The sequence below is a fragment of the Medicago sativa genome, chromosome 5, assembly GCF_051527215.1.
Source record: "Medicago sativa cultivar Bolivia chromosome 5, Bolivia_mono, whole genome shotgun sequence".
In the NCBI taxonomy this organism is placed as follows: Eukaryota; Viridiplantae; Streptophyta; class Magnoliopsida; order Fabales; family Fabaceae; genus Medicago; species Medicago sativa.
Genome location: NC_140753.1, coordinates 57,692,383 through 57,717,456, shown reverse-complemented (window position 1 = coordinate 57,717,456; position 25,074 = coordinate 57,692,383). Strand labels below are relative to the sequence as shown.

The 25,074-nt window shown below is 36.9% G+C and overlaps 3 protein-coding genes across 3 annotated transcripts; all 3 read right to left on the bottom strand.

Annotated features, from left to right (window-relative positions):
* Positions 1 to 3,644: 3,644 nt before the first annotated feature.
* LOC146923420 (uncharacterized) lies at positions 3,645 to 5,642 on the bottom strand. Its single transcript, XM_085711722.1, has 4 exons — positions 5,216 to 5,642; positions 4,585 to 5,101; positions 4,287 to 4,369; positions 3,645 to 3,973 (listed from the first exon to the last, which is right to left on the bottom strand). The coding sequence occupies exons 1-4, from the start codon at positions 5,640 to 5,642 to the stop codon at positions 3,645 to 3,647; spliced, it is 1,356 nt and encodes a 451-aa protein (XP_085567848.1).
* Positions 5,643 to 14,716: 9,074 nt separating this feature from the next.
* Positions 14,717 to 15,817, bottom strand: LOC146923419 (uncharacterized). Its single transcript, XM_085711721.1, has one exon. The coding sequence runs from the start codon at positions 15,815 to 15,817 to the stop codon at positions 14,717 to 14,719; it is 1,101 nt and encodes a 366-aa protein (XP_085567847.1).
* Positions 15,818 to 17,695: 1,878 nt separating this feature from the next.
* On the bottom strand, positions 17,696 to 18,540 carry LOC146923418 (uncharacterized). Its single transcript, XM_085708571.1, has one exon. The coding sequence runs from the start codon at positions 18,380 to 18,382 to the stop codon at positions 17,795 to 17,797; it is 588 nt and encodes a 195-aa protein (XP_085564697.1). The 5' UTR covers positions 18,383 to 18,540; the 3' UTR covers positions 17,696 to 17,794.
* Positions 18,541 to 25,074: the final 6,534 nt, after the last annotated feature.

Here is a 25,074-nt window from a genome sequence, read left to right as displayed (position 1 = left end):
TTTGGAGATCAACTCTACGTAAAGCTGAAAAACAAACACTTGTTTTCGAGCCTATTCCATTTATTTCATCTACATCATGCACTGAAGCATTTTTTCGATGGTGGCGGGATTATTAGGAACACCAAACCAATCGAGTGAATCCTGATCAAATACTTCCTCAACTAATCCTTGCTTTTAACACTGTGCAGAGCAAGACTAAGAAGACAAAAGGTACGCATATTCGAGAAATTCAGGCTTTTCAAAAATACTTTCAAACTGTATATGATCATTTGCATTTAAAAAGAACAGTCAATTATGCCGCCCAAACTCTAAGAGATAAAATTTATAATAAAATTCCTTCGATGAAGTTTCCACCTTTTACTCCCAGCAAATACCTTTTTGCACTGCACTTTAAAACAAAATTCCCACCATTGCCAACCAGTAAACTGGCATTAGCTTTTAGGCCACCATATCCAAAATGGCTACATTGTATTTCCTTACTGGGAATGAAACAATTATTAATAAAGAAAGAGGAGGATAAAGTGACTGCATCGAAACTGAACCTTTATACTTTTAGAGGTCATCTTGGCTTAGACCTTGCTCATATTCGAATCACTTCTCCAATAGGAATAGGTAATGAAGTTACCAATCAATTTCTAGGCAAAACAAGTAAAAAACAAAAAGGTTATTTGTCACTTATCTTGTATCCTCCTTTTGCAGCTGTTTCCTTGGACTCCAAAGATGTGAGTGATGATGATGATGATGGTCCAAAATCATCGAAATCCAAGTCAGGGAAGGTATCGAAGAAAAAATCATCGAAATCAGAGAAGAAACAGGGTACCCCTTCTCCTCAACCATCTCCCATGGATGTTGATGAACTTGGTCCTGAAGATCATGTAAGTTTCATTGATCTAATTTCAAATATTTTTTGTGTGATAATCTTATAGTCGATGTTTTTCCAGCCTGATTCTACTTCTGAGGCCGTCGAAGTCACTACAACTTCAGAAATACCAAAAAATAAAGAAGGCCGAAAGAAAAGGAAACATAAAGTCCAAGAGACCACCATTGAGACTACACACACTGAAGGATCTCCAGTCAAATCGAGTCCAAAAAGGAGGAAGCATAAACACAAACATTCAAATCCCAACAGTGCTTAATCTTGTGTAGGTGACAATGTTTCGAAGGTAAGTTATCAATCGTATGCCATTTTTAACATATTCTATTTTATGTTATTTTGATAACCCTTTGCAACGTTCATTTCGTTTTCAGGATATCGAAGCTGGCATTGTTGATACTTCTCAACAAGGTCAGCTTCTCTCGACTGATAAAGATATACCAGCTCCAATTGTTGAAGAAGAAGAAGGGGAAGAGACTAGCTCTCCTGGTGCTGCTAATATTTCGTCTGATCCGCCATCGAAAACAAATGACGAAGGTTTAAACCTTAGCAAACTTGCTAATGAGGAAGTGCCAATTCTTGAAAAGAACGCCTTTGATCGAACTGACCCTTCATCAGAAAAGGTCACATCGATGGTCAATTTGGACTTGGCTGATGCTGTTATAAGTCCAGAAGAATTCGACCGTCTTGAACAAGAGGACCCTCTTAATGCATTTGCTTTCTTGATGAAGAGTAATGCACTATTCTCGAAGAGTAGCGGCAAATCTTCGAATGTTTCTACTGATGCTCCGTCAGAGACATCAAGAAAATCTTTTAGCGGAATTCCGAGAAAAGATCTTGAAAGTTAATCTATTGGAAGCTATCGAGCAAGATGAGGGCGTCATTGGTGAAGTAAAAGAATTGCTTCACAAACTTTGTGAGCTTCCTTCTGGTTCTCAATTCCAGAAACTTTCTCGTTCGCTAGAGCCTCTTCTTGATAACATCAAGCAAAGTTTTCAAGAAAAGAAGACTGATCAAACCCAAATTGAAGAGCACACGCAACGCTGTGATCAGCTTGTGGCGGATGTTTCCGCATTCAATGTTAAATTTAAAGCCTTTCGACAGGATACTCCAGTTGTTCAACAAAAGGTGAAAGAGATTGATGCTACCATTGCAAAATACAAGGCAGAAATCCAAGCACTAGAAACTCAAAAGACTAACCTCTTGCACAAAGAAAACTCATGAAACAAGAGGCTCAAGCTGCTCTTCAAAAGGCCAGGGAGTCACAACAATTCAACAGCAAATACAAACTCTTACTGAAAATTGCACTGTTCTCGATGGAAAGCTTTCGAATTTTAAGAGCCAACTCGATAAGCTCTTGGCCGAATTTGTCCTTTAGTATCAACATTTCTGTAATAATTTTATTTCAAAACACTTAGTTCCTTTTTTATCTTTGTTCGGTATTTTGTGATGGTATTCTTACCACTTTAAATGGCATAAGTACTTTATTTCTAAAAATATTACTTGCCAAATTTATTTACCATAAAATATTCTAAAAATATTGTTTAGGAACATGTTTCAAGGACAAGTAATGATGAGAAACTAAAAAGTTTCTTTTGTTTAACCAAACAAGTTAAACTAGTCTAGGGAACCGTCAAACTATCTTGTCAATAATGACAATTAAAGGAAAATAAAATAAAAAGTAAATAAACCAACTTTTCAACTTCCCTCTTTTCCCAAGGCAATCTATGGTTCCTAGTGCCACGTGTGTGCATCTAAATCGGTTTAGAAATCGTAAAAAAGTAACTCCTCCATCTTCTATCTTTATTATAAATGTAAAAACTTATCTTGAAAGTTCCATCATCTTCTCCTATTTCCATCTCTTTGAAAACCTCTTTTCAACTTTCTTCTAAGTTTTCTCTATTTTCAGAAATGGATTTTTTGAGTGATGATCTCCTCATCAATATAACAAAAAGGGTTGCTATTGATGATGCACCTTCCTTTTGCCACTTCAGGAAAACTAACAAACGACATCGCTTTATCTGCCAAACCTCTGAAGTTCTACAAGTTCTTCACGTTCGTTGTGTCAAGTTGCTTATTGATCTTGACCTTACTTGTGATACTTTAAGGTTTTCGTGGCGTTTATGGAATGCTGGCCATCCTTCTTTCTGCATGATTCGATGTACCCAACAACTACTTCATCCATATCCCAAGCTACGCGTGGTAAGGACTTTGCTTGACAATGCTCTGGTTACTGGTTCTAATAGCGTCAAATACTTCGACGTATTGATTAGAGCCACAAACTATCCTTTTCCTGATACTCAGCAAATACTTAAGGATTTTGAAAAACTTTTGATGACCAGAAAGATATTCCAATACCGTCATGATATTCTCGGTTTTGGCACCCCTTATCGATTTTGCTGTGATGAGTCTCATCGGAAACTTCCTCTTGGAATGTTATGGCCATTTTATTGCTTTAACCGGCACAACTGCCTTGGAGATGGGTGGATAGGAGGTTATCGAGGGTTTCTTCCTAGCAGTGATGAAGGATATTGCTATGAAGGTTATTGCATCCGCTGCCGCCTCGATACAGAAATCAAGTGGATGATGGACGCCTTTGGCTTCGATCGTTATGCCTAGAGTAGTTATGGCTTTTGTTATTTCAACCTAGCCTTTATTTTATTTGTACTTTTTTTTTGTAATGGTTAGTTTATCCATTTTGGACTTATAATGTAATTTGCCCATTAGTTGGCACTTATCTTTTAATGCCATGTTTCGTTTTCATTTCGAATTATTCTTGTGCAATTTTAATTTCTTGCACCATCGGCCTATATTTTTTCAAATATTTTCTGTTTATGCGCATGATTCTTTGATCATCATTTAATTCTCTGATTTCATATGCATTATTCGAAAAAACCTTTCGAATTTCCCATGGTCCTTCCCAACTAGGAGACCATTTCCCCAATACTCGATTTTTCTTGTCCATTGGCAGAATAACTTTCCATACCAAGTCTCCTTGGGCAAAAAGCTTCGATTTAACTTTTTTATTATAAGCCTTAGCTATTCTTTCCTTCTGCTTTGTAAGAACTTCTAATGCCATTAATCTTTCTTCATCTAAATCTACCAATTCATCCAAAATCATATCCCAATAATTATTTGTCAAAATTTCAAATTGCATTTGAATTCTAGTTGATTGAAGCAAGATTTCGACTGGCAAGACAGCATCATGGCCAAATGTAAGCCTATAGGGTGTAGTGTTAGTCGATTCTTTGGGAGAAGTTCGACATGCCCAAAAGCTTCACCAAGAAATCATGCCAATTCTGGGGTTTGCCTTTGGCTTTCCTTTTAATTATAGAAATAATGTTTTTATTTGTTGCTTTGACTTGACCATTTGCTTGGGCATAATATGGTGTCGAGGTTAACAATTTGAAACCTGTTGTTTCAGCAAATTTCACTATCTTTCGACCGGTAAACACAGATCCTTGGTCTGTGGTGATAGTTTCAGGAATGCCAAATCTGTATATGATATGTTTTTGAACAAAACTTATCACTTTATCTTGTGTAACTTCCTTTAGTGGGACTGCCTCTATCCATTTGGTAAAATAGTCTATCCCAAATAAGATATATTTATGGCCTTTCGATGATTTAGGTTTTATTTCCCCAATTACATCTAAAGCCCAACCTCTAAATGGCCAAGGTTTGACTATCGAATGTAGTTCACTTGCTAGCACACGTTGAATTCCAGCGTGCTCTTGGCATCCTTGGAACTCTTAGCAAATTCTATGCAATCTTTTAGCACAGTTGGCCAATATAAACCTTGTCGAAATAAGAGCCATTTCATTTTATGGCATGCTTGATGCGTACCACATGTTCCAATATGAGTATTGGAAATGGCTAAATATGCCTCAGTTTCTCCAAGACATTTAAGCAAAACGCCTTCTGGAGCCTTTTTAAATAAATCATTCCCCACAATCACATAACTCAAGGCTTTGAACTTTATTTTTCGACAAGTTGTACCATCGGGATTCTCTAGATAATTAACAATGGGTTTTCGCCAATCATCATCAGATAAATTGTTAACAACCAAAATTTCGATCAAATTCATACCTTGTATTTGTCTGTGAGATGCTTCTATGCCCCCAAGTTTTGGTGTTGACAATTTATTAGGAAAAGATTCTGTCGAACTGCGCTTATTCCTAATTTCGATGGGTTCTTGCTCTTGATCATGTGAAACCTTATATCCAGAAGCTGTTTGAGCAAGGTCATTTGCTTCTTAATTCTCCATTCGGGGAATGTGTTTTATTTTAACATGAAAAAAACGTTTGAGTAACGCATTTGCTATGGTGGGGTATAAAATTAGACATTCTTTGACACATTTGTATTCTTTGGTCAATTGTCTCAATACTAGTTCTGAATCCCCATTTACTTCGATATTTTTTGCCCCCAGTTCGAGTAAAATCTCTAAACCGGTAATCAAAGCTTCATATTCAGCCTCATTATTGGAACAAAATTGGTTTATTCGAAATTGATACTTAGTTATAGTATTGTTTGGTGAAATAATCACCATTCCAATTCCGATGCCATTTTTATTACTAGACCCATCGAAATACAACCTCCAACACAGGTTCTCGATGCCCCCAGGCATCGGATCTTCCACTGAATGATCAGCTATAAAATCAGCCACAATTTGGCCTTTGACAGATTTCAAAGATTGATAAGTCAATGAATATTCCGTAAGTGCTAAAGCCCATTTTCCCACTCTACTATGCAGAATAGGTTTTGATAACATATGTTTAATTATATCGAAATGAGAATAAACACAAACATCAAAAGGCTTTATATAATGCTTAAGCTTTGTACAGGAGAAATACAAACAAAGACATAATTTTTCACTTGGATGATATCTTGTTTCAGCATCATTCAAAACCCTACTAAGATAATAAATGGCTCTTTCTACGCCATTTTCATCCTCTTGTGACAACATACTACCCATAGTATTTTCAGAAGTTGCTATATACAATTTCATCTTTTTATCTTTTAAAAGAGGAGATAGAGTAGGAGGGTTCATCAAATAGGATTTGATTTCATCGAAAGCCTTCTGGTGCTCTGGTTCCCACTTGAACACATGTTCTTTCTTCAAACGTAGTAGTGATGTGAATGCTTGCGTTCTACCACTTAGATTCGATATATGAATCTTCGAAGAAAGTTGATTTTTCCCAATAAAGATTGCAATTCTTTCTTGGTCGAAGGGGCTTTAGTCTCCATTATTGCTTTGCTTTTGTTTTGGTTGATCTCAATCCCCTTTTTGTGAACAACAAAACCTAAAAAATCACCTGCACAAACACCAAATGCACATTTTAATGGATTCATTTTTAATCCATATTGCTGCATCCTTTCGAATGACTGCGCAGGTGTTCCAAATGTTTATCCTCTGATGAGGATTTAACTACAATATCATCGATGTAGACTTGCATAAAGTCTTCTATGAAGTCATCAAACATCGAATTCATTGCTCTTTGATATGTAGCACCAGCATTTTTCAGGCCAAATGGCATTACTATCCACTCATAACAACCTAATGCCCCGGGCATCGAAACGCTGTTTTAGAAATATCCTTTTCAGCAATAAAAATTTGGTTGTAGCCTGAATAACCATCAAGCATACTTAAATATTCGAATCCTGCTGCTGAATCTACTAGCATTTCTGCTACAAGCATGGGATATTCATCTTTGGGAGTAGCGAGATTTAAATCTCTAAAGTCAATGCAAACTCTTATTGTCCCATTTTTCTTTTTAACAGGCACTACATTTGCTAGCCAATCTACATACCTGGCCGGTCTGATGAAACCGCATTTCAAGAGTCTTTCGATCTCTTCTTTAATCTTCGGCAAGATTTGTGGCGCGAACCTCCTAGGAATTTGCTTCACGGGTTTCTTATCTAGTCGAATTGGCAACTTTAGTTCCACCACTTTTCGATCTAAACCAGGCATTTCATTGTAGTCCCAAGCAAAACAATCCTTATATTCTTTCAGAAGTTCTACTATTCGATCCTTAAACTCTTTGGGAATCTTTGTGCTTACATAAGTTGGTCTTTTGATCGATCCATCTCACAAATCTACTTCTTCGAGAGGATCCTGCGCTTTCATTTTGATGGTAGATCCCATAGGATCTTCTTCGAAACCCAAAGGTTCCTCATCATATATACAATCCAGTTTTTGATCATCAAGAAGATCATCAGTAACATCTTCTACTGGAGTCTCGATCATTTCACTTTGTTAAATTTCAGCTTCTTTAGCCGTTTTGGCATGAGTCTCGGCCACATAGGCCGTAATTTTGTCCCAAAAATTGGGCTTAACCATAAATTACTTTTCGACATCCCACCCAGTTGGTGAGATAGCATACTCTGTTGCTTCTGGGGTGAGGTCATCAGTAACCTTCTTGTATGCTGAAGCTCTTGTTCTGAGCAAATTTTCCTCCCCTAGAGGAACTTCCTTGTGATCCACCATTATGTAATCATGGTCGATGAGTTCTCTTTCCCACACAAAACCATCAGGGTGTAGTTTCATAGTATACATTTCATCTTCAGAAACTACATATTTGGGACCTAGAGAAAGAACTGGAGAAATATTGGCAAGTTGTTTGTCGAAATTTTTCTTGGTGATGGTATTCACCTCAGCCAAAAAATAACTTTGATCAGCCTCGATATTTTCTACCAAACCATCTTCTCTCCAAATAGCAATTCTTTGATGTACAGTAGAAGGTATTGCCCCCACACCATGGATTCATTCCCTTCCTAACAACACATTGAAGTTAGCCTTAGACGGGACTACCATAAATGTAGTTGTTCTTTTCACACTCCCAACTATCAGATCGACTTCGACAGCCCCAAGGGAATTTCCAGTTGTTCCTTCACAGTTAGTGAGAACTATGTTATGTGGTTTTAGATCAGAATCGACGATACCAATTTTCCCTAAAAATGATTGGGGTATCAGACTCACCGTAGCACCTCCATCCACTAGCACTTTATTCACCCCTACACCATTTATTTTGGCTTGAATAAATAAAGGTTTGAGGTGATGCATCATCGAGATTTCAGGCCTCTTGAACACTGCATGTTGATCTTCAACACAACCATTGTTCATAACATAGTAACATAATGGCTTGTGAATAGCCATTTCTTCAGTGAAATCGCTTTCCACTTCATTTACTTCAGAAGGTACATCATACTCGACTGGTAATACTGATACAACATTGCACACTATATCAAGACTTGGGTCAGATTCAGAAAAATTTGAGGTCATTTCCTCATCCTCTTTTGGGAGGTCCTCTTTTAAGTTTGACAGAGGGGGAAATATCCTTTCCATGGCTGGTCTTTTGACCATTTCGAAAACAGTTTCCTGTTTCTTTTCCTTTCTCACAACATTAGTAACATCCTTCGAAGCACTTGCCTTTTTCTGGCGTTGATACCTTCGCCATTGTGTTTTTTTATAGGGTTCTTACCCTTATAATTATTGTTGTAGGTATATTTGCTAGAATTCGATGTCTCTTGTTGATGAGATGTTGTGGCAACTCTTTTCACCCATTTTGTTGGTGGAACGGAGTAACCAGATTTTTTACCTCCAGAGAAGACCCAAGTGTCTGTAGGAACCTTAGAAGAAGGACTGAAAGTCTTTCTGTGATTTTTATCTGGATTTCTCTCTGAAGGATTCATTTTGTAGGGGACTCCTCGTTTGTTGAAACCAAATTTTGGTCGGTTGTCCACCCATCCCCCTTTACGTTTAGTTTGGGGCTGAAATCCTTCAACAGATTTTGCAGCTTCTTTATCGAAAACTGCGCTGCATCTTGGGCAAAGCATGGCATGCGCATTAGAAATTTTGCACCTGTTGAGAAAATATATCAAATCTTCTTCAGCCTTAGGATATGCCAATTTCATTTTTTCAGCAAACTGGTCCTCAGTAACCATTGCATCTTCGAACTGATGGTCTTCAACAACCATCTCTTCATTTCCAGTTTTTAAATTTTGATCTGAAACTGGGATTGAAGAAAGGGGTTCAGTGCTGAATTCTTCTGAGATATCTACCATGTTAATGGCAACCACATCAGCATACATTGAATCAGCCTTCTTCAGAGGATCTGTTTCAATTTGCATCGACTGTTTGGCTTTGTCTCCAAACTTCAACCTTCCCTCATCGAGAGCTGTTTGCACAGAATCCCTGAAACGAGTACAACGAGATAAGTTATGGCCTAAAAATCCATGAAATTTGCAAAAACCCCATTTTTTTTCTTTGTTCTAAAGGAGGAAGTCTCATATTTTTTGGCACCAAAATTATGTCATCTGCAACTAAGAGATCGAAGATCTCCTCACATTTAGAAACATCAAAAGTATATGTTTTGGATGGGTATTTATCATTTTTAGGCTCTTCAGGATTTCTCCCATTCGATGGCCTTAACAATTTGCAATTATAAGGCGGTCCATCTTTGAGTTCTGCCAAATTTATCTCATTTTCTTCGACCATGTCTGACCCCCAATCGAATTCAGGGTCACTGTCTCCTGTATCTACATAGGCAATTTTTTATTTTTTCTTTCTTAGGGAATTTGTTCGACCGGGCTTTTTCAGCCTTGAGTCTTTCAACTTGTCGAACTCTGTCTGCTAATTGTGCCATATCCCTAAGGTATTGGGTGTCTAACTTTTTTCGAACAGAATAATCAAGGCCACCAACGGCCATTTCGACCAACTCATGTTCTGGTACTGAAGTGAAACACCTGGCCTTAAGAAGGCGGAATCTATTCAAATAATCATCAATGGATTCATGCGTCCTTCGTCGAACGCTAGCAATTTTTTCAAACTAATTTTAGATTGGCCCATGTAGAATTGTTCATGGAAAGCTTTTTCCAATTGATTCCAACTAAAAATAGAATGAGGAGGTAATGTTGTAAACCAAGTGAAGGCATTTTTTGTCAAAGAACTTGGGAAATATTTCAACCTTAAATTCTCATTATTTGCCATCTCACCCGCCTCCATAAGGTATCGATCAATATGTTCAACCGTTGACTCATTGGTTTCCCCAGCAAATTTAGTAAATTTGGGAACCTTCCAATTTCTTGGCAAGTCAGTTTCTAAAACATATTCAGATAGTGCTGATACGAAATTTGGCCTATGTAAACCCATATTAAAACCATTTTAGGCTAACAAAGCCTCAACAACATTTGCTATGTTGTTATGCCCTTCATAATTATTTCGACGGGCTTGCATGACCACTTGGTCTGCATCTTGATGCCTATTCACCAATATTGGTGCCCTTTCAGGCTCTTCTGGAATTTGGGCCTGCGCACCTAGTGGTTGAAATTGGTTTTCAGGCACCTGAGCGTTTTGACTAACTGCTGGGGGTTCTATCGACCCACCATTTAAATTTCGATTAGACGGTGTGCTTCGTGCTGCAGGGGCACCGAAAAAAATCAGCAATTCGCTCCATTTGAGCAGACAATGCTTGATAACTATTGTTAGTATCTCGTATTAAAGAATTAATCACTGCACCCATTTGTTGCGTTACTAAATTGGCCATATCATGGTTGGCCTCGTCCATTTGTTGCCTTAATGCCATCATAGATACATTTGTTAAAGTTTGTTGGGGCGTTGCAATCGGAACACTCACCCCTGGAGTAAACAATTGAGGCATCAGCACATTTAAACTTTCGGAGAACGAAGATGGGTTTGTGTGCAGGCCTTGCATTAAGGAAGTTGGCATACCATATTGCATGTTTCAACGACTTGTGCCAAGATTGAAAAATGCTGGGACGGCCTGGGTAGTTTGGCCAGGGATAGTTGATCCCATCGAAATGGCCTGAGATATTTGAGAGGGTGTCGTAACCGCTGGAATGGCCTGCGATGTTGGCATGGCCATTGTTGATTCGACGGTTTCCAATACCGTCATTGTGGTACTATTTGGAATTGCTTGCGTACCACCAGATGATGAAGAAGGGTTGGTCGTGGTTCCTAATGAACCAGCGGCGTTCGATGCCACTGTATTTGGACTGGGAGGAGGACGCACCATTTCAGGAAGTTGTTTCCTACTCCTTAAGAGCATACACAACACAAACCAACATTATAAATTCTACAAATTTCGTTATGAAATTAATTACAAAGGCACAAAAAGGTCCCACTGGGCGTGCCAATTTGTTTACGCTGATTTTTGGTAAACAATCGCTGGTTTAAACAGAGTAACTTGCAAGATCAACCAGTAAATCTTAGGAGCATATTTGTGCTTTTGTTATTTCTGGAAATTCGTAATGTTCTTGAAGTTTAAATAAAACAGAGAAAATAAAAGCAATCGAAACCAACCTAGTTGACTTCAATCGAAACTTGTTAAATAAAAACAAAGAAATTGTTCAAAGCGAACAAGTAAAATACAAAGACATTTAAGAAAAAGAACTTAAATTGCATTGATCGAAAGTAAATTGGTACACAGATTCATACATTGCAACTTGTGACTCATTTCTCGCTTCCATACGGATAGTTTGAGCGTAAGTTTTGTATGATTGAATTGCGACCCTTTTTTCCTATGAGAAACTACTATTTATACAAATAGAAATAACTACCTACATTCGAATTCAAACCTATAACCATATAAAAACTAACAAGTCTTAACCGCCAACTTTTGAATTTCGAATGAACCGTTGGAGATGTCTGTTGTTTGCCCTTATCTGAAATAACCGTCCTTCGATGGTTTTTTTTCATCCGTCGAACTGAAGCACGTGCTCCCAGCAAGCCCAACTTCGATAAAACCTTGGAAAGAATCCTTTGTTTCTTCGATGATAAGGTCAACTCTCCTTTGACTGCATTTAACACCACATTAAATGATAGCCTTAAAAATATAGGCTAACAGGTACCCAATTTACAGCAGCAATCCTATTAAGGATGGCATACTTTACAGACAACTTACCAGATGAAATCTTTTCTTCTTGGGCCAAGCTTTGATTTGGTCGGCAGTGATTTCTCTGCAGATTTGTCTGTCAGTTGCCTCCACTTCAGAGAAATTATTTTCCCTAACACCAAGGAATTTGTTGATGATGTTAGCAGAAAAGTTAACACACTCCCCTCTCACATATACCTTTTGAAATTGTCTGCTAAGGGGATTGTCACAATCACTTGGAATGTTTACCAGAAACTCCCTGACAAGCTGTTCATAGCAATTATCAAGATTACAAACTGTCTTGATCAGACCTGCTTCTCTAATGAGTTTCATTATAGCTTCAGTGTCTAATGCTTCCTTCCCAAGCTCTCTTTCCAATGCCAACCTCCTGTGAAAAATGTACTTCCACCTCTGAGCATTTTCAGGTAGATGAAATGAAACCTTGTCAATAGGAACATTTTCAACATTCTGCACGTTTATCTTTTTAGTTGACTTCCTAAAAGACATGATGTTTACAGCATCTTCCTCAACATTATGTTCAGATTCACTCTCAGATGAAGTTTTTCTCTCCTTTGTTCTACCAGCTATGGTCTTTATCTTTACTTTACTCCAACCTTTCTTTGGACCTGTACCAATATTCTTTGTTCTAGTTTTCAGGTTTTTAGCCTTTGAGGAAACTGCTTCTTCTTTACTACTTCTCAGCCTTTTCACCATACTTCCTTCATATTTCCTACCTAGTGGGATTTCATCTGAATCTATATTATCAACAACCATCACATCTTCTTCACCTTCTTTACCACAAGGATCCTCTTCAGGATCAGTCTCCACTTCATTTGCTTCTGTTTCACTTTGTTCATTCTTTTCAGACAAATAAGTCGATTCTTTATCAGAAGATCCAATATCATCAGGTTCTTTTTCTAGTTGGTCCAGAGATGTTCCAACATTGTGTTCACCATTCTTAAGACCATCACTGACGTTAGGAGAAGGTTGAGTAGTGTTTTTTGTTGTAGTCTCCTTAATAAGACTAGGATCATCTACATCCATATTTTTAGAACGATCGTTCAGGTCTTCTAATCCCAATTTTCTACTAGATTCATGGACAGCAGAAATTAGGGTTTTAGACGAATTACCTTTTTCAACCTTGGTAGAGGGACTATTGATAGTAGATTCATCATCACCGACTAGAGAATCTTTCCTGAAAACTTCAACATTTGGTTTTACAACAGTAGAGATAAAAGGATTCTCCTTTATGTACAAATCAGTCATGCTCAAAGACGTCCTTGATTCACCCCTCTTTGTTTTAGGGGTCTGTTTCTTCTTCGAAGCAGACTTAGCCATAGTTTTCTTCTCAGATTTTGGTGTAGTCACTGTTGTGGAAGGATCGGACATCTTTGAAGAGTTAGTCTTACGAAGTTCAGGAACCGAGCCTTCTTTGTCTGTCTGAGGGTCGTTTTTGAAGATCATAGTAACAAGATTGATTTGATGTGAAGTATCAAAAGAATAAGTAGAGATGTGTATGAACCGGATGGAGAGAGTACAGAAATTTCTTCTCAATTTGGGTGAAAAAAGTACAAGGTATTGACGGGATGAAGGTTGTTGTTTATGGTTGGTGGTTTTAGTAAAGTTAGAGAAGTTTGCCCTAGATTTGTGTGCAGTAGTGGAACAAACTTAAAAACAAATAACTGCCACACTTTATCTTGATGTATAATATCTGAATTGCCCTTCAAATCTTCAAGAGGCTGATAATTCAAGATTCTTAAATTAGAAGTCCTGAAGTAAATGCATTTGGAAGTGCGTGACTTAACCCAACTATACTGAGAAGTGATTCGTGAAACAACAGCTGTGCACACATTTATGCAGCATAATGTTGGAACATCTTGTTCAACATACCATTTCAATAACTTTTTTCTTGCATCATATGTCTTGAGAGTTTGTATTCAAATATAGTGAAATCATCTTCACACACAGATTCATACTCACCCCTACTATTTTCCAAAATAAATCCCATCAGATCCTCTGTCTGATCTTTTGAAGGAGAACTCCATAAGTAATAGTTCCCTTCTGATTTAATGCCTTCCATTATTAATTTTCCTTTCTTATCCGTCACACAACAAGTAAATTTGCTGAAGTTCACACTCATTCCTTGATCACACAGTTGACTTATGCTAATCAAATTAGAAGCTAGACCTTCTACCCATAGGACACACTCAAGTTCTGGTGACTCAGGACTGATCAATCTTCCTGAACCAAGGATCTTACCTCTTGTCTGATTTCCAAAGGTAACATAATTGTTGGCACTGGATTTCTCAATATCAAGAAGGTCTTTAGATCCAGTCATGTGTCTAGAGCATCCACTGTCAAAATACAATATTTCCTTGGACTGTATTTTATGAGAAATATGAGCCATTAACCCTAATTTATAACTTTTAGGTTTCCACACTTTCTTGACAGTTATCATTCTTGATTTACGGCCCTTCTGATGTAGCTGTTGTGGCAACCCAAATAGTCTGTAGCAGAAGGGTCTTATGTGCCCCTTTTTCTTGCAAAAGTGACATACCCTAGAAGGAAATATCTTTTTAACATTAGAAACCTGATGTTTCTTAGTATGTTGCAACCTTGCTTTGTTGTCTGTAGGATCATTTAATCCAGTGGAGGCTACAAACTGAACGTTTTTAACAGGTTTCTCCTTCTTGGCCTTCCCATATTCTAAAAGAGCCTGGCCAAAAGTCTGACATTGACTCAAATGTTTAGAGGTAAAACCTATCCCATTTGGTTTACCCTGAATTTGCCCTTCCAAAATCTCATCCAGAACATTTGTCCCAGTGGTCATCATTTTAACTTGTTTCATAACATAATCAAGTTGAGAGTTCAGCCAAGTTACCTCATTGTTGAGATCTAACATTTTTGCCAGATGACCAGTATTTTCTTCCTTCAATTTGACAGTGATGATTTTCTATTCTTCAAGTTGTTCAAGAAAGTCTGTGTTTCTGTCATTCAGTTTTTTATAGGAACCAACCAGCTCATTATATACAAGGTCTTCATCACATGATTCATCCTCAGAAGAAACTCTACCAGTCAGAGCAGCAACATGTTTGATGGATTCACTTTCCACATCTCTATCAGATTCATCATCATCAGTCCAATTAACGGCTAAGCTTTTCTTTTGTTTCTTGAGGAAAGTAGCGCATTCTTGTCTGATGTGACCATATCCTTCACATTCAATACATTGAACTCCCTTATAATGATTGTTCTTCTCATCAGGTCTACCAATCCTCTCATTACTGATTTGTTGATCATTGTTGAATCTAATGTTCTGCCCATTTGACCTAGATCTCCTGTTTACTTGCTCAAGAATTTTGTTGAATTGCCTTCCCAACCTGAAAAGATTTTCAGACAGGTTCTCCTTACTCACTTGATTTCCAGGTGATTCCTCAATCTCAGTTGTTGTGATAAGTGCAACACTTTTACCCTTCATCTCAGTCTTATTTCCAACAGCTAGCTCAAAGTTCTGAAGTGATCCAATGAGTTCATCAACCTTCATACTTGAGACATCATGAGCTTCCTCAAAAGTAGTTACCTTCATGTCAAACCTCTTGGGTAGAGATCTGAGGATTTTTCTCACAAGTTTTTCTTCAGAAATCTTCTCTCCCAGTGAATCAAACGCATTAGCAATGTCCAGAATATTCAAGTGGTAGTCTTGAATGTTCTCATCTTTTAACATTTTCAAATTCTCAAATTTTGTAGTGAGAAGTTGGATTTTAGCACTTTTTACCTTAGTTGTGCCTTCATGAGCAGTTTTGAGAATCTCCCAAGCATCCTTAGCCACAGTACATTGCTTGATCAATCTAAACATATTCTTGTCTACACCATTGAACAGAGCATTCAATGCCTTTGAGTTTCCAAGAGCCAATTCATCTTCAGCATCAGTCCACTCTTCTTCAGGTTTCAACACATCAGTCCTGTTGCCATCAGCATCAAGTTGCACAGGATGTTCCCAACCTCTCAGAACTGCCTTCCATGTTTTGCTGTCAATAGATTTGAGGAAGGCACTCATGCGTGATTTCTAGTAGTCATAGTTGGAGATATCCAACAGAGGAGGCCTGTTTACAAATCCACCTTCCTTGTCCATAGTGCTAGAATAAAACTCCCTGGAGCTCACCCTAAAACAGGTAGGGTGCCCGCTCTGATGCCAATTGAAATTCTAGCGTACTTGTTTTATTAGGTTCTGTCAGATGTTTAAACGTTTGCGATGTTTCGATTAATGTTTCAACATCATGCGACAAACAGAAAATAAAACAAGAAAATAAAGTGCAGAAAAATAAAGAACACAAGAAGTTTGTTGACCCAGTTCAGCACAACACGCTTACATCTGGGGGCTACCAAGCCAGGAAAGAAATCCACTAGTGTAGTCCTTATTCAATAGATCTCAGCAAACTCCTCGTTTACACTATATGACCTAGGGCCTACCCGTCTAGACTTCAACCTAGGAACTCCTAGATCTGAGATCCCATCTCACTATCCTAATGGTCAGTCACTGCCCCAGTGACCTATCAGACCTCAAACACAATAAAGGTAGAAGTTACCTTCCAACACAAACAACGAAACCTTGTTTCACAACTTCGGTTTGATGCACAAGATTATCAATACTCACAAAACCAGTCCTAAACAAGTATCTAAACTCGACACTAGCAAGAACACAGTATAGATCCTAAACCTGCATCACAAACGATACAAGAGTAGAATGCATGAAGACTCAAACCCTAAAAATCTAAACTTTTTAGCGTGACGGCTTGAATGAGCAATTAGGTCTTGAAGTCTTCCTTTTATACTGAAGCAGCTTGGGCTAAATAATTCGTTGGGCTTCAGTAAAGTTGCAGATCGGTTCAGCAAACCTGCAAAACAGAATCAGATACAAATCTGGAAAGTCCTAATATGTCGGAACCTATATTAAAACATTCCAAATCGTAACAAATATTTCCTAAAATAAAATGTCTATTTTAGTAATATTCCACAGCTGATTCTAATAAGATATGCGCGTTACTTGGTCAGTAAGTAAAAGGAAATACGATTTCCTTAATGGATAAACTACGCGCGTACATATAAGGCAGAACCCAGGCATACTGAACTATGCCCGGATGTTGGAACATTGTATCCAACATCTCACAGAGCTGCCTAACTACATGCTGGAACATTGGTTCCAACTTACAGATCAAGGATATTTGTTTTACCAATAATGCAGCCAATACAAATACCCAACAGAGACCAATAAGATGATGACATGTGTACAAGACTAAAACAAGAAAATCTTGGAATAATAATAATAAAAGAAATCATGGACTTGAAATATCCCCACAAGAAATTTAATTAAAATTGTTAAAAAAAAACTTTAAATATTTAAAAGCACGCGCAGAAAATTTAAAATGCTTAAAAAAATAAATAAAGCAATTTTAACTACAAGATAAAAGATTTTTAAATGACTAAACAACGATTGAAAAGATTTTAAACTGTTAAAGCGAATAAAGAAGTTTTAAATGACTGAACAACGATTAAAAGATATTAAACGGCTAAAGCGAATAGAAAAGTTTTAAATGACTAAATAGCGATTAAAAAGATTTTAAACGGTTAAAGCGAATAAACAAGTTTTAAATGACTAAACAACGATTAAAAGATTTTAAACGGTTAAACCGAATAAAGAAGTTTTAAATGACTGAACAACGATTAAAAAGATTTTAAACTTTTAAAGCAAATAAAGAAGTTTTAAATGACTGAACAACGATTACAAAATTTTAAATGGCTAAAGCGAATAAAATAGTTTTAAATGACTAAACAACGATTAAAAAGATTTTAAATGGTTAAAGCAAATAAAAGAGAGTTCGAGCCGTTTTCTTAAAAAACGGCTAAAAGGTTTTTAACTTGTCCAAATTTGGGGTATGACATAAGCAATTTTGGTGAATTGAGAAAACTAGAAATATTAGTACTAGCCAGTTGTAGAGAATCCATATTAAGAACCACTGAATTTCCATCTTGGAATTCAGAGCACTGTTTTTTTTGAATCGACAGAGCACTGTTTCTTTTCTCTAGCATCTATTGAAGGAAAGGATGAACGGATAATAATAAGAAAATAGCTGAAAACTGCTCCAAAAATGAATAATTTCAATGTAATCTTCATGAGTTGCATCATTAGACATCCAAGAAGAAAATATAGAAGATCAATTTCAAATCCGCATTGAGTTTTGTTCCTCGACAAACTAAGCGCCGTGACAGCAAAGGATGCACATGAAATGAGACTATATGCATCTGGTGTATTATGCATTAATTTATCGAAGAAATACGAATACAGTGATGTCATTGCCAATACAACAAATGTTGTATGAGCTATGAACCAATGACTTCTTGAGTATTGCCATATCCTTGCGGCAAATAAAACTAACACGCAAATGATGAAACTGAAAATAGTGTAAAGAGTTATCACCAACATGGTCCATTCTCCAAAGAGATAGTTGAAGGAAGAACTTAGAGCATTGCAGAGCAGTCCAGCAACAGCTGCAGCAAATCCCACAAATCTCCACACCTTTGGCTGCATCATACATCTCCAAATTTGGAATAGAATATGTGTCATATTGTTTGAAGTGAGTAAGAATTAATTTCAAAGATGTAATGAGAGTGAGACTAAGCTCTTCTACTTAGGATGTGAGAAGCTATCTCTATTTGAATAGAAATTTTGAGGCAAGATTCCACACGTATTTTCGTGGAAAATGTTTCAATCATTTCTCTCCACATGTTCATTCTAGTATATAGTACATATTTATTAGTTTTGTTTTCATTCAAACTTTCATCATCTTTCAGTTAAATTATTTTTTTAATCAATAATATGAATTAGATTTTTTATTACGCTGATACATATAAATTATGAATAATAGTTTTTATGAAAATTTGAATTTAATTAAAATTATTTTGATATTGATTAAAATTATAGATACAGATATTTTGCTCTTTTATGTATTATAACAAATTATATTTATATTTTTCAATTGTACCAACAATATAACAAATGTAATATTGGACCATCAAAGAGAGGATAGCCCTATACCCCCCCATCCTAAAGACACAAAATAAGGACAACATGGTACATGTCATGTGCATGACATATGGGAGAGGTCTCATAACATGTCACTAACTTGGCATAGGCAACGACGGAGACAGAAAAAATTGTTTGGATGGGCCACAAAAATAAACTATAATATAAACACAAAATTTATGTTATAATGAACATTAAACACAAGATTGACCATCAAAAAATTAAATTGTATACCTTAAAAATTAACTCAACACATAGGTAATTTTAGTTAAAAATCAAAGATATTTTAATAATTTACCATATAAAAAAATTATGATTTTTTGGTCGGGTGGGCCATCGCCCACCTTGGCCCTATAGCCCTTCCGCCACTGCACATAGGCGAGTAAGGCATACCGCCTAAAAGACAAATAGAAGGTGGTGGTGGTGGTGGCGGTTGTGGTGGTGGTGTGAGGGGAGTTAAGCCGCCACCATAGGAAGTTAAGGCTAGAACGTTTGGCAAGCAAGCTAGGATAAAAGGAAACCATACACGAAGACGGGACCATTCTATTATTTCACAAATTATACCACACACTTCGCCTTTCTTGGAACAATACTAAGCAAGGTAGTACTTGCAACAAGTACAAATATCAATTTTTATCTTTCTAAATGACACCAAAATATAACATTCTTAACAGTAAATATGTAAATTTGTTTAAGAGTGTAATTGAAAGTGAAAAATCGTTTTAAAATTATGCATTATATTATAATTTTAAGGGGACTCTGTATTCTCTTTATATATAAATATAAATATAAATAGACATTTATTTTGAAAAGATATTTATTTTCAAGGGCTCAATTTTTTTAAAGGGAATTATAGACCATATTACTTTGAAAAGTTATAACATGTTTGAAAAGTCTTCCTTAAAAAACAAAAGACATTGGCGAAAAGTCTAACCCAAGAAAAATCTCATATCGACCCTACGGCTGCGTTAGTCCGTCAATGATGCTCTGCATCTTTCTAATTATTTAGAAATGTCCTTCCAAATACAACAACCACACACGCACGTCCTTGTTTAAGTAAGTGTAACTCTATTTTTTTTCTATTTTTCTTTTAAATAAAAGAACAAATAGTTTGATTTGGAGTAGACGATGATGATAATTGGCGGCTATCGCACGAGGTTGTTGTATTTGCAAGACTTTGATATTTAAGTAAGTGAAAATTTTAAAAAAGGCGATAATTTAAACAAAATAGATTAAAGAACGAATTCTCAATTCCCTAAAAAAAAAAAACAAATCCTCAATTTAATTTATCTAACACAGCTTAATTTCCTTACTTATCTAGAGGATCAAAGTACTCACAATGGTAGTGGATCATTGATGGAGGTGCTTTAAGAATGTGGTGGTCGCAATACGAGGAGGAGAAAGAGGGTCGTACATGTAGGAACTCAAACATTCAAGTCGGTATATCAGCAAGAATGAAGGTTTACCGTGAAAAGAGTCGTTGGGTTATGACGGGCAGCCGTTATGACAGACAGACCGTTATGAGACATTATGGGCTCAAGAGGATCCGAGGTGAGGATGAGAAGATTCTACTCATTTCGTCCTCTTTAGAAAAGGGTACTAATTTGTGGCGGGTTGGGCCTTTGTTCGATCCAAAACATGAATCAATGTTATAAAACACATAGTGAACACTAATTTTCTATATCACATGTAGACAATTCAATATTCCTAATGCAATCATCTAATGAACAATTATTCTATGTTTGTGTTGTTAGAAAGAATATTTCTCTTTAACAAATGAACTCCACAGATCAATCTAGGATTTGATCTATGTTTACATTTGGACGAGGCCTGAAGATTACTATAGCTGCTGAGTGAGGGAAGCTATTCATTCTCAAAACACACTTGGACTTGTCAATGATGCATAAAATGCATGCTTCATGTTTGTAGCACCACTAATTGCAAAGAGGAATAAGAGACGTAATTAACGTAATCCAACGAACAAGGGAGATTTACACAGTACGCATAAAATTAGCAGAGCAAACACTCATAACTATTTAATTAGGTAGCTCATCAGTATGATGAGTGAGTAGTCTCTCTTTACTTTGGGATCATGGAAAGTAGCCATGAGACAAACTTTTCATAATATCAAATTTTCATTTGTTAAGGAAGTTGAAAACCTAATTTAGCCTTACTGTATTTATGAAAATAGTAGGCAATGAGCGAAGGACCGAGAGGTGAAGGTGGTTACTGTAAATATAAGGCTAGACAAAGGGTTCAGGTGCATGCGAATAACCTAAGAACTTTTGGAATAAAATGAGTAATTAGACTTAATGGGTCGGGCCTCCATAGAAAGAATGAGAATATGGAGCTATGTTGGCAAGGTACTTCTTTTGTTACTAGAAATGAAAAAAACTTGATACTTTGGAGATTACCTCATCCAAAGGTAGTGAATTCACGAGGCTTATGGATGGAATATGTTTTTGTTGGATATTTGTATGTTGGCTTCACTTTTTCCTAAAACAAATATTCAAGTGTGATGTTGGATACGATGTTCCAACATCCTGGCAAGGTTCCGTGTGACATGTTCTTGTGCCTTGATTTACGCACGCGTTTTATATTTAAGGAATCCACGCCTTTATTCTTGTTGGTCAAGCTGCGTGCTTTTAGTACAGGATCAGATCATTTGTAATTTCCTAAGAATGAGCTATCTACTTAGGAAAGTTTTGGAGGTGATTAGGATGTTCCTATAAATGTGCCTATATATTAGGAGTTTCCTTTTCTGGTTTTGTTAATTGTGAAATGGATCACCGTCTGTTCTGAAGCCCAACAAAGTGTTCTGACCCGTATTGCTTTAGTATATAATGAAGACTACAAGACCTAATTGGGTAACCAAAGCCGTCATTCTAAAAAGTCTAGTTTTAGGGTTTTGAGTCTTTTGTGTGTCTACTCTTGTATCGTGTTGATGCAAGTTTAGTACTGTTTTATTGTGAGCCTTTCTTGTATCATCTTGATACATGCTAAGGACTGTTTATTGAGTTGTCAACTCGTTGTGCTACACCAAAGCTTTTAAGCAAGGTCGTAGATGCTTTGTTTGAAGGTAACTTCATCTTTGTATTTGGTTTTGAGTCTGATAATCACAGAGGCTGTGATTGACTGTAGGAAGTGAGATGAGATCTCAGATATAGGAGTTCCTAGGTTGAAGTCAATACGGGTAGGTCCTTGGTCTTTAGTGTAAACGAGGAGTTTGCTGAGAGCTAGAGAATAAGGACTACACTGGTGGATTTCCTTCCTGGCTTGGTAGCCCCCAGAGTAGGTGACGTTGCACCGAACTGGGTTAACAAACTCACTGTGCCATTTACTTTCTTGTCATTTATTTTGTTGTTTTATTTATTTCCACTGCTAGCACGATGTTCTAAACATCTCATTTAACATCTGTAATCTGTGCCGAGTGTTGGAACATCTCGTAGAACATTCTGTTGCTAGCCAGCCATAATTTCAATTGGCATCAGAGCAGGCACCCTTCCTGTTTTAGGGTGAGATCCAGAGAAGATACTTTCTGGCATTATGGAAAAGGAAGGATGATTTTTGAACAGACCAAGAAGATATGAGTTTGATGAAGAATCTAGTGATGATGGAGAATTAACTTATGAAGAGCTAGTTGCATCTTGCAAAGAACTATATACCAGAGGCAAAGAAGTGATTGCTCAACTGCTGACCTTCAAAATGAGGTAACTCTTCTATCTTCCAAACTAGAGAAACAGAAGAAAAGTATCAATGATTTTTATCTTGAAAAAGAGAAACTCATGTCTATCATCACTGGTCTACAAGAGGAAAACACCTTGTTAAAATCCAAATTAAAAAACATGACCAAATCTGTTCGGATGTTGAACAATGGTAATGTGTTAGTTGACATACTGCAAGTTGGGAAGTCATCTAGAAATATGAAAGGAATAGGTTTTGACTGTGGAACTGTGAACAAAGAAAGCGAAATTCCCACAAAGAAGTTTGTTTCTCCTAAAAAGAAGACTGAGTTTATAATGTTGGATCACATGTCTCAACATCCTGTCCGACATCTGAACCCCCAACCAAGAAACAAAAAGAAGTCACCATGGGTATGTCATCATTGTGGTAGATATGGTCACATAAGGCTGTACTGTTATAAATTGTATGGATATCCTCAGCCTCAAGTTCAACCAAAGGTCGGTGGTAAGAGTGTTCAAGCTATGAAAGAATGGAAACCCAAAACTCTTAGTGTAAGTTCTTCTATGACTTCCTCTGTGTTGATTAGTGTTTCACCTGTTTTGACTAAGTCTAGCAACCTTGTTTAGTCAATGCCTGTCGTCGATAAGCCCCATTCCCTATCAAAATTGCATGTTGAACCCCTCAAAAACCCTAATGTCAAACCAAATGTCAAATTATCTGGTATGGTTTCTGTTGTTGCTGATAATATTAATGAGGAATGTGTTTTTGTGACCCCATCTAAAACTGCTGTTGTTGGCCCTCTTGAGGAAACCCTGACCCAACCTGATGTTGCATCGGATGTTACAACATCCTTAGCTCAACTTGATCACATAAAGTTTGAGTCTGAGTCTGAGTCAACCTCTGATAATGAAAAGTCCCAAAGTAAGAAGGTTTCAGATCATGAGGATGGTAATACTGTGACTGTTGGTGATGAGAAGGATGGATCAGAAAGTGGTGACCAAAGTCTGTGGAGTTTTCTGATTAGCTTGTCAGAATTTATAGCTACAGAGGGGGAGTAGATGTTTACTTATGTTCTTCTGTAAATGCCTGTGAAGTTTTTCACTATAAGCAGGTGATTGTATGTGTTTGCTTATGCATCATATTGTCTGTTGTTACTGTTGTGCCTGATAATGTTGAAACATCTAGATGACATTTTCCTACATGAAGAAGTGTAATGATATGTTTTGTGAGACGTGTTATCTGTTTTCTCTTATGCACATGTCTTTGAACTATGGGGTATACATGGCAATGATCTACTCTTGAAGTCTGCTACTTTCTGTTTGGCATATTTTGTGGCTAAAAAGGGGGAGAAAAATGGGGGAGTAATGGAATATTCGTGTTAGTAATCACTTTATGGTTGCATCTTTGAGGAGGAGTGATACTATGAGGTGTGCTGCAGTTGCTAGTTTATATGGAAGTTTATTTTTCCTATTAGTTGGATGTTTGGATGGATGTTGAAACATTCTAAGTAGCTTCTGCATGAATTCTGGGAATTTATTTTTCCCTTATGGTTCCGTTGCTGTAAGTCTCTGATTATCTAGTATGATACATTTCTCTCTTGTCTGCATAATTCCATGTGATAAAATTTTGTGAAAATATTGGAAGCAGAGTCTGAGATGTGTGATATACTTCTTCTAGTCTTGAAGATTATGATGTGACTGAAGAACTATATGTTTGGTATCTGTTAGTTATCTGAGGTTGTGTACCTTTCTTCATGGTTGCATGTTTGTGATCATGGAAGAATAGGTTGCGTGTTATCTCTCTTCTGTGTTTGGGCTGACCTCAATTTGTTTTAGCCAAAAATTTGCCAAAGGGGGAGATTGTTGGATATTTGTATGTTGGCTTCACTTTTGCCTAAAACAAATATTCAAGTGTGATGTTGGATACGATGTTCCAACATCCTGGCAAGGTTCAGTGTGACATGTTCCTGTGCCATGATTTACGCATGCGTTTTATATTTAAGGAATCCACGCCTTTATTCTTGTTGGTCAAGCTGCGTGCTTTTAGTACAAGATCAGATCGTTTGTGATTTCCTAAGAATGAGCTATCTACTTAGGAAAGTTTTGGAGGTGATCAGGATGTTCCTATAAATGTGTCTATATATTAGGAGTTTCCTTTTTTGGTTCTGTTAATTGTGAAATGGATCACCATTTGTTCTGAAGCCCAACAAAGTGTTCTGACCCAAATTGCTTTAGTATATATTGAAGACTACAAGACCTAATTGAGTAACCGAAGCCGTCATTCTAAAAAGTCTAGTTTTAGGGTTTTGAGTCTTTTGTGTGTCTACTCTTGTATCGTGTTGATGCAAGTTTAGTACTTTTTTATTGTGAGCCTTTCTTGTATCATCTTAATACATGCTAAAGACTGTTTATTGAGTTGTAAACTCGTTGTGCTACACCAAAGCTTTTAAGCAAGGTCGTAGATGTTTTGTTTGAAGGTAACTTCATCTTTGTATTTGGTTTTGAGTCTGATAATCACAGGGGCTGTGATTGACTGTAGGAAGTGAGATG

Excerpts from the sequence above, each read along its gene's own strand:
- LOC146923420 (XM_085711722.1), bottom strand. The coding sequence starts at position 5,642 with ATGTTATCAAAACCTATTCTGCATAGTAGAGTGGGAAAATGGGCTTTA. Across the intron at positions 5,102-5,215 it reads ATACAAATGTGTCAAAGAAT|CTTCTGGATATAAGGTTTCA; the intron begins GTCTAATTTTAT and ends TTGCTCAAACAG. Across the intron at positions 3,974-4,286 it reads GAAATTTGCTGAAACAACAG|ATTTAGATGAAGAAAGATTA; the intron begins GTTTCAAATTGT and ends ATGAATTGGTAG.
- LOC146923419 (XM_085711721.1), bottom strand. The coding sequence starts at position 15,817 with ATGAGTGCCTTCCTCAAATCTATTGACAGCAAAACATGGAAGGCAGTT.
- LOC146923418 (XM_085708571.1), bottom strand. The coding sequence starts at position 18,382 with ATGACACATATTCTATTCCAAATTTGGAGATGTATGATGCAGCCAAAG.